A 15,412-nucleotide genomic window follows, 5' to 3' on the forward strand; every position below is an offset into this window, starting at 1 on the left:
GGATTACCTAGAAGTGACTTTTGAACCGGGATCAATAACTCAGAATCTAATTATTTTTATTTTTTCCAATAACACATAAAGAAATATATTAATTTTTCTTACAGCCGCGAAAAATCCGATCTGAAAAATATTGATCCGGGTTATTTGTTGCAGTCTTTCTAATAAATCAAATTATATTGTATTATATCTATTTTCAAAGAAATATATTTAATATTTATAATATTTTAATACAAAAAATAAAAAATTTCTGTTTTCAAAAAAAAAAAAAAGGCAAAATGCACAAATCCGGTTAACCATTAACCGGATTTGTGCATTTTGAGTCCGGGGAGTGGATAACCGAACATTTCTATCAAATCCGGTTATTGGATAACCGGATTGGGTAATAATCGAAATTCAACGGTGCTTCGGTTATTTTTTGTAATTTGATTTAATTTTTGAATATATATAAAAAAATCGGCAATATACTTGTAGGATCAAGGGGGTGGAAGAAGATCATACAGGAGAAATGGTGCATCTTCTATAAACTGAAAATTTTCAGTTTTGTTCTATAAAAAATTAATTTAAACAAAAAAAATACTATTAGCTCCCCATCATAAAATTACTGAACACTTATTTATCGAGGCCGCGCCCCTATCTCAATTTTCCGGTCCCCCTTCTAGAATTTGTTCTTGATTTATATGTGTGTGATCAGATGATGGACAATTTTGCATGAAACACGAGATACAAATTCTGTGAAATTCTGTGAAATTATAAGATGTGATCAATATATATATACTGTAAGTTATTTTTAATTAGCCAACGAAAATAATAAGTTTTCAGAACAATATATAGTTGCTGCATGTGTTAAGACTTGAAACGTGTCAAATTAACATAAACGAAAAGGCCAATCAGTCTTAACAATTTGATAAATTTTAATTAATTAGCTGAAAAGGCCTTATTTTTTGTCAATAATTGTAAAGAAGTCCTACATTGTTAGACAAAAGACTCCCTACGTACGAATAGTGGTTTGCTAAACCCGTTAGGGGTTGAACCCGTTTTGCCCGGCCCGTACCCGTTACCCGTGGTACCCGTACCCGTTGCCCGGGTACAAACGGGTAGACGGGTACGGGTAATAAACGGATCGGACAACATAATTTTGAAAAAAACCCGTTGTACCCGTACCCGTCTACCCGCCAACCCGTACCCGCCTACCCGTACCCATCTACCCGTACCCGTACCTGACCCGTTACAAAATTTGAATTTCAAAATTTTTTTGGCGGCACCATATAGAATTCAGATCCAGTGCAATACCTGACTTTGTAGAATGAGATCTGAGTCATCAATTTTAATTTGGCATGAATCTCAAAACGGACCCCTATATCTAAACTCCATCCGGGATGTCCTTTAACTTGGCACGAATCTCAAAGCATAAAAATTCAGAAAAAAACAGAAAGGAAAAAAAAAAAAAAACCCGCCCGTACCCGGGATACCCGTACCCGTCAACCCGCAACGGGTACGGGTAATAAACGGGTAGGGTAGTGGTTTTGGGAAAACTACCCGTCTACCCGTTGCGGGTTGTACCCGTACCCGTCCTACCCGTCTACCCGCCCTACCCGTTACCCCTAACGGGTTACCCGGAACGGGTCACGGGTAACCCGTTAGCAAACCACTACGTACGAACGTACTAGCGCGCGTCAACTGAAATCTCGCGAGCACCTTATAATTTTTAGCTAATTGGACTATATATTAAGTATTTTACAAAACAGTAAAACCGTTGGATTAGCGATTTTCAAAGTGGCTTAATAAATAGTAAAAAAATTCAGAAAATTATAAAATTTGGTCTCCAAGCAGATATTAATATGGAGAATAAGATGAACGGTTCGGATCGACTGTTTGAATTTTGAAAACTTGAATATTGAGCCGTAGCACGGGAGGCCACTATGCTATCCATAGCACCCCAGCCTAACTCTATATATATATATATATATAGGGCACGGCTAAATTGCTGCCGGCAGCATTTCTGCCGGCGGTGCTGCTGCCGTTTTTTTATTTTCTAATGTTCAAACAACAAATTCAAATCGTTAGATGTTTAATCTATATTATAATCTACTTGGAGACCAAATTTTACATTTTTTGGAATTTTTTTACTATTTATTAAGCTAGTTTGAAAACTGCTGATTTCAGTAAATTTCTGCAGCAATGAAATCAGCGGTTTTCAAACCAGTTTAATAAATAGTAAACAAATTCCAAAAAAGGTAAAATTTGGTCTCCAAGTAGATTATAGTATAGATTAAACATCTAACGGTTTGGATTTGTTGTTTGGACATCAGAAAATAAAAAAAAAACAGCGGCAGCACCACCGGCAGAAATGCTGCTGGCAGCAAATTAGCTGTGCCCTATATATATATATAGAGAGAGAAAGAGTTGGGCTACGGTGAGTTGCGAAGTAAAGCGACTATTTTACTTCACGCTCATATTTTACGATTTTAAAGTTCAAAATGTCGATCCGAACCGCTCAACATGATCTCCATATTGAAATGTGCTTGGAGACCAAATTTTATATTTTTTGGAATTTTTTTACTATTTATTAAGTCACTTTGAAAATCGCCGATCCAGCGGTCCAGAAATTTTTACTGTTTTTACTGTTCACCCGGATTTTCAGATTTTTAAAGTGGCTTAATAAATAGTAAAAAAATTCAAAAAAAAAATGTAAAATTTAGTTTTCAAGCATATTTTAATATAGATTAAATATTTAACGGTTTAGATCGGCTATTTGAACTTTGAAAATGAAGATATTGTGTGAAGTAAAAACGTGTTTTACTTCGCAACCCACCGTAGCCTTACTATATATATATATATATAGAGAGAGAGAGAGAGATGGGCTATGGTGCATTGCAATGCATGGAGGGATTTGTGGATTAGACCATAAATCTAAAATTTAAAATTCAAATGGCCGATCCAAACTGTTCATCTTGTTCTGCATATTAATATGTGCTTGGAGACCAAATTTTACATTTTTCTGAATTTTTTTACTATTTATTAAGTATTTTACAAAATTGTTGATCCAACGGTGGCTGCTGATTTTACTGTTTTGTTAAGCCACCGTTCCTCTCCCAATAGATGAATAGCTTGACTTCATCATTTGAGTTTGACAATGATTCAAAGTTAATTTAAAAAAAAAAAAAAGACTTGTACAAATATTTGTTCTTAATTAAATTATATATATGGATTGTAAAGTGGAAAAATAATGATATATATATATATAATTAAATAGTTTGATTTCACCTTTCCATTTCTATTGGGAGAGGAAAAAAACTTTTCTAGTTTTTTTGTTTTGTAATCCTGATCGTTCAAAAATTAAAGGAAAAAACTATGTTACTGGATATTTGATTGTGCGGTATGAAAAACTAGATGTGATCTATATACAATTTATTAGACAATCTAATATGGATTGGGCCAAGAAAAGAATATGGTATCCACACAGCCATAAGCCATTCAACTCTTTTTGGTCTCAAAATTCTAAAAATATAAAAAGGTACCTTTTCCAAGTTTTAATTATCAATTCAAGATCGCAGAACAAATATATATGTTTCAATTTAGCTTTTTTTATTGTTGAAGTTTATATACTTGTAAAAGAAAAAAGATTTTTATATTAGTTATACAATCAGAAGAAATATATGTGCATAACTTGTATTAATTTTATATTAATTTTGTTTGTTCAATTCTATGCAGACTAAAGAGTCTAGAAATATAGAGTTTGTATATGTTTTTTAATTTTTCTAGATTGTATATTAGGATAACAGAAAAAAATGTTGTTTAATTCTCTGTTATATTGCACTAACAGAAACAATATAGCTGATGACTTCAATAAGATAAAGTAAAATGTATGCTGGCATTCATACTGCTTTTTTTAATGTAATTTTAATTTCATCAAAGACTATAAAGTACAAATTAAATGTTATAATTTAAATTGTTTGGTGAACGATAAAATTTACAGTATATTCCTTTTTTATTTCATCCACATGTTATATATATAAAATATAAATTAAATTCGGACGATGAATTTTAGAATTAAAAACTAGTTTGGATGATTAAGAACTAGTCATTGGTATAGTGATAAAGATATATGGTTTCTACGTACCAAAATTTTTATTTATATCCTTTCCAAAAAAAAAAAGTCAAAATTATGAGAAATTTCACATTTACTCAGGCCGCCAAGCCAATCTGTGGCCTCATTCATGGGGGGACACATATTTATTTGGAGACCCCTCAAAACTTATATATATTTAATATTAGAGTGCATTTTTGGGGCTACCGAGCCAGTCTGTGCCCTCCCAAGAATGAGACTGCATATTAGTTTGGCGGCCTGGGTAGATGTGGAATTCTCTCAAAATCATAGTGTTTTGTTTTGTTGTTTTGTTTTTTTTAAAGGGTATAAATAAAAATGCCGGCTCTGCGTACGTAGGAGGTTATGGATTCGAAATTCAGATGAATTTTTTTTTATTGTAATAATAATGATATTAAATGATTAGGTGGCTTGATTTTTAATCTTTACTAAAATAAAACATAAAAAAAATAGTTTAGATGATTGTTGAATATTTGTTTTTTTCTTCTGTTGTAAATAGAGCTCTTTAACTATTTTTTACAGTAAAAAGACGAAAACAACAAACTAGCTAATTGTCAGGCAGGCATCCCATGATACCTATATGGACCTGTAGATGGACAAGAAAAGACAAAACAATACAGTAGGTGTACACCACAACATCCGGGTCCATTTATATTATTCCTAGTATCACATGTAACCGATGCAAATTTAGTGGTATATGAACTATATGAAGGCAGCATATGGAGATATATATCAAACAGCTAATTAAAAAGCCGCAGACATTGTGCCTTTTTGCGTCTCTGCTTAATTTGTTTCATGCAATTCTGCCAGGTCTCTGTACCTGGAGTCCTGGACCATTGCAATTATATTGCCTCTGCTCTACGGCATGTATTAACGACTCAATAAAATTAAAATAATAAGGATGACTGATAATAATAAAAAAAAAAAACCAAAACATCCTCAATCAGAATTCTAAAAATATCCAAACCACCAATTCATTTAGCGGAGCCTGCCAATTGACATGGCCCTATAATTAGTTTATTGTAGATACAATACATATCAATGAGCTGGTGCTTCAAAATTCAGAATAAAGAAAAAAATATATTGTAGAACTAGGGTGCTCCTAAGCTCGCCAATCTCTTTTGTAAGCTTAACTTAAAAATCTATCGACTCACTTTACGATCGAGTGATGTGTTTAAATATAAAATTTATAAATTTTCGAACTAATTTAGTAAAAAGTTAAACGGTAAAAAAATAATGAAAAATAAACGCATAATAAATCTTCTATTCGATATACATTACTTACTACAAGTAAATAGGAGACCAAATCACAGTACCACATTTTGGATATAGATTTGTGCGTAGCAAGTTATTCTACAATAATCGTTGATAAACCTGCGTCATTACTCATTAGTAGTGGTTTGCAACTCGGGCGGGTACGGGTACCCCGGGTATACCCGTCTCGGGTACGGGTACGGGTATGGCGGGTATAATTTTCAAAACCCATACCCTACCCGTCCTATACCCTTACCCGTGTACCCTTGACGGGTAAGGCGGGTACGGGTACGGGTAGGGCGGGTACAGTTTTTTTTTTTTTTTTTTTTGCTGTTTTTTTTTTGCTGTTTTTTTTTTGTTGCTGTTTTTTTGGTTTTTTTGTTGCTGTTTTTTTTAGCTGGTTTTTTTGTTGGGTTTTTTTTTTTTTTTTTTTCTTTCTGTATCTCATTTACAATACACCTATCCATGAATTCATATCCCCTGAGGTAACATGATATTTATGTTTAGATCGGGGCAAATGATCAGGGATAGCACGATTATTAAAGGAGTCAGATGATTGCATCTAGTGCAGATCTAAACAGAAATTTTATATCACCTCAGTGAAATGGACCTCCTGCTAGTAGCCTCTGTAATGGACACATCCATTGATAATCCTGACTCTTAATCACCCATCGGACGACTTATATCAAAAAATGATGAAATTGGTGAATTTTGTATAGTAAATAATACGAATAAATTTCGAAAAAAATATTTTCTACTTTTTTACGTACCATGTGATCAAATAATACTTGTAATTATCAATTTTATATAATTTCATCTTTATTTTCTTCTTAAAATTGAGTCAACAATTACAAACCGTTCATTTTTATATGAGCGATCGACGATCGATCTGCAGTGAATTACTTCCAAATTACTTTTTAAATGATCATGGGAAAATATTGAACTGTATTAGCCAAAAAAAAAATGAACTTTCTTTGTGTCGAGGTTTTGATCCAACGCGATCTGTTTGTGACCCTACGATGTGTGTATATTCTGTAAGCTTGATGGATAGGTAGATGAACATCAAATTTCAACAAATTTCACTGTAATGATATTAATGTGATACTCTTCGATTTTAACGGTTCCGATCAATCATTAGATGACGTATACTTGTAGGTCTTCATTAACTCATGCGGCAAGAGTTCACGTGCTATGTTCAACAATGATAGATATGAGTTCTTGATGCAACAAGAATGTTATGTTGTATAATTTTTTGGTTCAAACTATTTAGCAATTCATAAACATGTTTTTTCCATTAATTTTCGTGCAAATTTCATTTGCAATTTTTTGTCTAAATTAATTTTCTAAACTATATACTATATATAATTTCAATCCCATTTAAATATGAATTGCAAGAATAAAATACCTATCACATGTAGAAGTTCAAACTAAACAAATAAAAAACTAAAATTTAATCACTTATGAATAGTAACTACGGCAGAATTTTCATTTCTAAATATCTAAATTAAACAATAATAAAGTAATTTTGTATGCATTAAGAAAATTAATTTCAATTCCCTCTCATCCCCCACGGCCCCACCCCACAGAGTTATAATTGAGCTGAATTTTATTTACAGAGTGGTTTTAACTGCAAGCAGCGCTCATCCTATTTAATTACAAGAGCTTCCATATGAGTAGTAAATTGCATAAAGCTTAAAATGCTCTGTTCTCTTTACAAAAATAAATCTAACCTATTCAAAATAAATCTAACATTTTCAAAAATAAATCTAACCTATTCAAAATAAATCTAACATTTACAAAAATAAATCTACAAAACAGAAATTAAAAAACAGAAATTAAAAATAGAAATAAAATAACAGAAATTAAAAAACAGAAACAAAAAAACAGAAATTAAAAAACAGAAAATAAATATAACCTATTCAAAATAAATCTAACATTTACAAAAATAAATCTAACCTATTCAAAATAAATCTAACATTTACAAAAATAAATCTAACCTATTCAAAATAAATCTAACATTTTCAAAAATAAATCTAACCTATTCAAAATAAATCTAACATTTACAAAATAAATCTAACATTTTCAAAAATAAATCTAACCTATTCAAAATAAATCTAACATTTACAAAAATAAATCTAACCTATTCAAAATAAATCTAACATTTTCAAAAATAAATCTAACCTATTCAAAATAAATCTAACATTTACAAAAATAAATCTACAAAACAGAAATTAAAAAACAGAAATAAAAAACAGAAATAAAATAACAGAAATTAAAAAACAGAAACAAAAAAACAGAAATTAAAAAACAGAAATTAAAAAACAGAAAATAAATATAACCTATTCAAAATAAATCTAACATTTACAAAAATAAATCTAACCTATTCAAAATAAATCTAACCTTTACAAAAATAAATCTAACCTATTCAAAATAAATCTAACATTTTCAAAAATAAATCTAACATTTACAAAAATAAATCTACAAAACAGAAATTTAAAAACAGAATTAAAAAACAGAAATAAAATAACAGAAATTAAAAAACAGAAACAAAAAAACAGAAATTAAAAAACAGAAACAGAAAACAGAAAAAAGAAACAGAAAAGGAAAAAAAAAAAAAAACCGTCCCATCTGGTCGGTCCGGTCCGGTCCGGCCGGTCGGGTCCGGATGGGATGGCACCGGTTTGGGGGGAAAAAATCAAATTTTTTGAATTTTGAACTGTGATGAACAGTACTCGGGTATACGGGTATGCGTACTTGGGTAGTCGGGTACGGGTTTAGTCGGGTACGGGTTAACTCGGGTATTGGTCTAAAATAACGGGTCCGGTCCGGTTTTTGCCCGTACCCGAGTACCCGACCCATACCCGGGCTCGGACACGGGTACCCTAGCTGGCGGGTACGGGCGGGTATACCCTTAACGGATTTTATTCAACCTCTACTCATTAGTAATGTACACACCGTGGAAAACAACAAATTTTCATGAATTTATTTGCGGTGGGACCTACTGAGGTCCGTACCTTAGAACTGGATAAGGATAACAGGACGGGAACTGAACCATTAGATAGTCTGATCAAACGGATCAAATTAGTTTGTTTCTAAGGAAAAAGTACTCTAATTCTTAGACTATGTGGCCATATGTGAAGCATTCAATTTTTAGAAGAGCATCTTTACAAAAATAGGTACTACACAGTGCTAATTGACAGAAGCAACTAGGGGTGTTCATCGGTTCGGTTCGGTTGACTAGGCAAACTAAAGTTATAATTCGGTTTCAACAATAAAACTGAACCGACCTGATTTAGTATTGCAACCGAACTGAACTGAACCAAAATTTTATTTCAGTTTGTTTGGTTCAAACCGAAATATATTAATTATTTTATTTAAATCAATTGATTTATAATAAACCAAAATATATTAAGAAATAAATTGGAGTATTAAGATATAAACCGAGATATTAAAAATAAACTGAAGTAATTAAAACAATTGATCAAGAAATAAACTAGAGTATTAAGAAATAATCGGAACAGTACGGACCAAATTCATAATATTGCTTAATTAGTTTACTTGGTTATCTGTTTTGTGTATTTAAATCCCTAAATATTGCTCTCTTTGTCTAAGATATAGCTTTCTAGTTCTGGCTATTTAGCATACTTCAAACATTGGAAAAATATATCTCATAATTTGAATAGAAAAAAATATATATATAATAGCTGCACTCAACAATTGATCGTATGCTTTATTTTTTTCTCAATCAGAAAATATAAAATGAGTTTAGCTATCGTGATATCGTGATATTTCAATATAAATACTACAAATATTATAACTTAATTGGATATAAATGACAAACCCAAACTACAAACTGATTTATTATATAAGTGGTGTGTACATGTAAAATTTGTAATTTTTTAATTTATTAGTATTAAATTAAGTGGTCGAATGTAAAAACTTTTTTATGTTAATTTTACTTTTTATTTTTAATTATTCTTAATTTGACCGTTTGACTTACAACTAAAAATAATTTAAATATATTACTCATAAAATAGATTAGTTTGAATTCGTAATTTTTAGTCTATATATATGATTAATTTTGAAGTAGATAACAATTATTACTATGTTACCGGTAGCGGAATTTATGCAAAATAGTTCGAATAACAAAATTTACTCAGATTGATTTTGGTCCAATACCCATCAAATGTGCCCTGCTTCCACAAGAGATACCTAGTGTGTGTGTGTGTGTATAGGATTTGGCTAATATGCTATGGGTTGCATAGAGGCCTCCCGTGCTACGGCTCAATATTCAACTTTTCAAAATCCTAATGGTCAATCCGAACCGTTCATCTTGTTCTTCATATTAATATGTGTTTGGAGACCAAATTTTATATTTTTTGAAAAAATTTTACTATTTTTTTAGATTTATTGAATATCGCTGTTTTTTATGGTCCAGATTTGTCTGAAAAACAACGATTGTCAATAAATCTAAAAAAATAGTAAACAATTTCCAAAAAATATAAAATTTGGTCTCCAAACACATATTAATATGAAGAACAAGATGAACGGTTCGGATCGACCGTTTGGATTTTGAAAAGTTGAATATTGAGCTGTAGCACGGGAGGCCTCTATGCAACCCATAGCATATTAGCCAAATCATATATATATATATATATATATATATATATAGAGCTGGGCTACGGTGAGTTGCGAAGTAAAGCGACTATTTTACTTCATGCTCATATTTTGTGATTTTAAAGTTCAAAACGTAGATCCGAACCGTTCATCTTGTTCTCCATATTGAAATGTGCTTGGAGACCAAATTTTACATTTTTTGGAATTTTTTTACTATTTATTAAGCAATTTTGAATGCCGCTGATCTGAGGGTTCACAAAATTTTACTGTTTTTTACTGTTCACAGCAAAACAGCAGTTTTCAAAAATGCTTAATAAATAGTAAACAAATTCCAAAAAAATGTAAAATTTGGTCTCCAAGCACATTTCAATATGGATTAAACATCTAACGGTTCGGATCGGTCGTTTGGGCTTTCAAAATAAAAATACGGCGTGAAGTAGAAACGCGTTTTACTTCGCAACTCACCGTAGCCTATCTCTATATATATATATATATATTTTAAGAAAAAGGAAACAAGCTTTTAATTTTATGCAGATGATAAATCATAATTAAATGATTAAATAAAAATATAGTCTAAGATTTTATAACTTATGGAAAATTATATAAAAAAAATCTACTAAATATACGAGGACAGCAAAAGAAGGCCAACTAAAAAGAGCTGCAAGTTGGAAGAAGTAGAACCGTCCATAGGATCCAGAGCGCAAGGAGATAAATTAGTGAGATGATAATTTAATGGACAAAAATGTGCCAGTGATATTCGCGTATCATTGTCGGCGCACAGTCCCTATTATGGTACCACTTTGCATTTAACATATTCAGCTTCTACCAGGGAAGGAGAATATTCGGGGATATCTCATCTGCATATATACCATCTAAATTTTTAATAAGGTGAATGTACATACATCATACTAGTATATGATCCACTTAATTTTCATTATTATTATTATTATTATTATTATTTTGGGAGGGGGGGAGTTGGTATGACGGTATATGTATATCCTCGCGGATACTCCCGTCGCTAATAGAAAAATCAGCTTTATGTCGGTATATCCTCGCAGAAAGTCACATTTTATCCTCACGGATACTGTTACATTCTTGTAGTTTTCATATTTTTTTATTTGGGCTAAACTGGAAAGTTCTTTCAACATTTTTCGTCCTTTTAAATTAGATAACTCTTATTTTTTTTAATCAAATGAGATTTCATTTTAAATAAAAATTAAAAGTTAAATCATCTAATTATTTAATATCTACAATAAATTCACATTTTAAATGAGATTTTTTTAAACATTATACACTACAGACAAGTATAATGTCGCCCAAATATCCATACATTTACAAATATTAATTTCTTCTAAAAACATGATAACATGTTGTTCTTTACATCAAATTTTATCAAAATCAATTAGCAAAACAATATGTATTTAACAATCCGCATATGCTAATATTTAAGTTCAGGATCGCATGATCCTACTATTTTGCGATGTATGATTTTCTTTAGAAATGATTTTTTATTGACATAATAGATCGAGATAATATATATTTTAATTTTTTTGTAAATCAAATGGTTCAAATTGAAAAAGAAAATTATACGATCTGGATTTGAAATAAAATAGATCTTGTAGGAAGCCTCATATGCAACCACATATATATAATACGAAATGCACTATATTCAAGGCGTGAATTTATTTTAAGTTCAACAAGGGAATTTAATAAATTCAAGGCATTAATAAATAGTAAAACAGCGGTTTTAGAATAATTCAAGGCATTGAAAACAACGGTTTTCAAACCAACTTAATAAATAGTAAAAAAATTTCAAAAAAATGTAAAATTTGGTCTCCAAGTAGATTTTAATATAAATTGAACATCTAACGGTTTGGATTTGTTGTTTGAACGTCACAAATTACGATATTACCCCGGCAGCACCTCTGCTGAAATGCTGCCGGCAACAATTTAGCCGTGCCCTATATATATATATATACCGGTAAACAAAATAAGTTTTAGCCAGTTTATAGCCTAATTTGTTTATCACAAACAAAGAGTTTAATTGACATATACTAAGTAACTTTTACCAGTAAATAAAATAAAAATATTATATTAGAGTTCTCGATTAGGAACTTTCTTGATTAGATTTTATTATTTGAGTCATCTCATATCTGTACTCACTAAATAAAATAACAAAAGAAAGATAAATGCAAAATGTTCTCCGAAAAAACTAACTAAAATATTGTACAAGAGAGATACCGTTAATGGTAGATTCAAAGCACTAGCTTATTATTAGACCTCATAAGCTAAAGAAGTTAAGAGGAAGTAACAAATATTGTACAAGACTAGATTGTGCTTAAGCATGAGCAAGTTATCAATGGTGATTTTACTACTAAATCGTTAAAAAGCAAAAAGAGGAGAAAGATGAAAGAGGAAACCATGCAAGATGGATCTCATTTGAAGAACAGTTCGCGTACATCTAACTTGTAGTCTTCATTTTGCTGATTTCCCAGCATAATGTTAGATATTTTGATCGGAGTAATTGGAGAGAAATGTTTTTCCTACTCTGAAAGCGTGCACCAAGAAAAAGGTGAGAGAGTATTAAAATGAGAATAAGAATGCCACATAAGTCAAATAAAGAGTAAAAACAAAGGTTAAATTATTGGAAAAAGAAGAAAGGAAAAGATGAAAAATCAAGTAAGACTAAATCACCCATGCCAACTAATTTCTCTTCGGACATTGTAACTTAATGCAATCAATATGATAGTATAATTTTAAATAGTGTTTATCACGTTATAGAAGAACGGCTAAAAAATAGCGCTATATCCATATAGCACTGCTATAGCACGCCATTTTGGAACTTTGAATAAAAGTAGTCATTTCCAAAAAAATTTCTATTCCAATTCTCAATTCTACCTCTCCGAATTTAGAAAGTGAAAGAGTACTCTATTCTGACTCTTCTATTGAAGCTCATTTTATTTCTGATCAGCGAGAATAGATTTTCAATTCCGCTCAATTTCGTTATTCTACCGTAGCCGAACAGGCCCACTAAGTAAAGCGCTTGCACAAATGAACGTGAGAAGTTCTGAATCAAACGGGCCTAACCAGGTCAGATCAATATGGGCCTCGACCAGTATAGTTTTATTAGCCCATCCTAGCGACTACTTAACATTATAAACTCTAAACCCTTAATGGTAGAAATGCTCTAGATTGGTATGGGCGCATCACAGGAAAAAAAAAAAAAAAGGTTAATTATGTGGTAAAAAATTTAGCGTATCTACATATTAATTACTTGATAAAAGGAGAATCCTTAGAAAGGAAACAGTCATAATATTGTTGCAACAAAACATAGAAAACTCACTAATTAATAAAGGTGCATGAATCATATCATGCATTAAATTAGATGGCCTATTTGTCATTAGTAAATCTATTCGAAGTTACTTAATATACAATAATAACATCAATCAGATGGTCGACTTTATAAAAGACCAAGACTTTGTTCTACTATAACAAAACTTAGATGAACAAAAATAACCATTAACATAACAACTTGTGGGCATTGCTTCAACTAAGGTAATTTATTTTGTAATATTGTTCTTAGTGCAATTTCTTCCCATTGATTGCTTAACTTTTAGCGCGCGGAAAGGTCTGATTGAAAAAGAAGAAAAAAAATGTTTTGTGGTCCTATTGACATTAATTTGATGAGAACTACATTAGAACAGTTGGTCTTAAGTAGAATTTTCCATATGAGAGACCCAGATTCAAAATGTGATTTTGGTTGGGGTTTAAAAAAAATAAGAAAGTTCCGAGTTCTTCCTTTTCTCAAAAAAAAAAAAAAAAATGATTTTGATGGATTTTGGTGTTTCGGAACATCATGAATCGGTAATATATTGTTAAAGGGGCTATATTTCTTGTTATATTTTTTTTATCTATGGATTTTGTGAAACATTTCTTAATGTAATGTGATGGCTGAGGCCATTTTGTCACTATTCTCAAACAACAATTACGGGGTAAATTATCACCAACTAATTAATTATCTCACATTTTTTAGGCTAGCCCAGGAAAATATAGATGGGATCATTTTGGCTTTCTTTCATGCTCCTTTGTGCACTAGTGTTGATTCAACAGATTCAACAGACAGGTAAGAAATGATGCATTGTTGCACAATGCTTTCTTTCCATTGTTCTTCTTTTACTAAATCATGATTACAAGGCAAAAAATTACTCACTAGATTTCACAAACGTGAATTTCAAACAGATATTTGTCCTGCATTTTCTAATAAGATATTTTCCCCAAAATTTCTCAAGGACAACTATATATTTGATCCCAAATTAATTGTCTTATTAATGCAGCAAGTATAGGTGTATGCTATGGGAAGGAAGGAAGCAATCTTCCACCTCCCAGTGATGTCGTTGCACAATTCAAAAAGTGTAACTTTCAGAAGATAAGAATTTTCAACCCGAATGCACAAATCCAAGATGCCCTTAGAGGCCAAGGAATCAGGGTAGCAGTGAGCACCTTGAACAATGATCTGTCCAGTCTTGCTAATGACCAAGCAGCCGCAAATGCGTGGGTCAACACCAACATTGTCCCCTACATGGCTGACACGACTTACGAGTTTCTTGTAGTGGGTAATGAGGTCGTTCCAGGAGACCTCGGCAAATATGTTGCACCGGCCATGCTGAATCTCTATAAGGCAATTGAGCCGATTGGAGCACTTTCCCAATTAAAGATTACAACTGCGGTGCCTATGAATACTCTGGGTGTATCTTTTCCCCCCTCAGCTTCGAACTTTGCTGATGAAGTCATGAGTGACATGACAGCAATCATAAATTCCCTGAATAGCATGTGGAGTGGTGATAGTATCCTTATGGTTAATGCCTATCCATACTTTGCCTATGCATCTGACCCAACCCATATCGACGTAGCATACGCTAATAGCAATTCATCGGTACCAGGAGTGGTTGATGGTAACTTTGAGTATCATTCTCTTATTCATGCAATGTTGGATTCCTTTTATGCTGCTCTAGAGAAGAACGGAGGGAGCTCCTTGGGGATAGTAGTGGGAGAGACCGGGTGGCCGTCAGCTGGTAATGGAAATTGCACAACAACCTCTCTTTCGGAATCATATAACTTGTTCTTTCATGACTATATATTGGGTTATGGAACTCCAAGAAGACCAAACGTGAAGTTAGATGGATTCTTATTTGAGATGTTTAATGAGAATGAAAAGCCGGTGGGAGTCGAGCAAAACTTTGGGTTGTACCAGCCAAACATGGATCCTGTGTATCCATTCTGTTAGATTGATGAAATTATATGTATGATGTATCAGGTGTTACTCTAAGAAAATGCAATTCCTTTCACATTGTACTTGGGACTGTTATAGAAAAATCTTGATTATACGACTTCTTTTGTAACATTGATGTATGACACCATTTTTTTCATATTTCAGAT

General features: G+C 31.8%; 1 protein-coding gene across 1 annotated transcript; it reads left to right on the forward strand.

The window, feature by feature from the left end:
- The first annotated feature begins 14,029 nt into the window (after positions 1–14,029).
- On the forward strand, positions 14,030–15,260 carry LOC144573745 (glucan endo-1,3-beta-glucosidase-like). Its single transcript, XM_078323494.1, has 2 exons — positions 14,030–14,099; positions 14,311–15,260. Exons 1-2 carry the CDS (start codon positions 14,030–14,032, stop codon positions 15,258–15,260), a joined length of 1,020 nt encoding a protein of 339 aa, XP_078179620.1.
- The last annotated feature ends 152 nt before the right edge of the window (positions 15,261–15,412 follow it).

This window comes from Carex rostrata, chromosome 22 (genome assembly GCF_964058835.1).
Source record: "Carex rostrata chromosome 22, lpCarRost1.2, whole genome shotgun sequence".
In the NCBI taxonomy this organism is placed as follows: Eukaryota; Viridiplantae; Streptophyta; class Magnoliopsida; order Poales; family Cyperaceae; genus Carex; species Carex rostrata.

Excerpts from the sequence above, each read along its gene's own strand:
- LOC144573745 (XM_078323494.1), top strand. The coding sequence starts at position 14,030 with ATGGGATCATTTTGGCTTTCTTTCATGCTCCTTTGTGCACTAGTGTTG. Across the intron at positions 14,100-14,310 it reads TCAACAGATTCAACAGACAG|CAAGTATAGGTGTATGCTAT; the intron begins GTAAGAAATGAT and ends TTATTAATGCAG.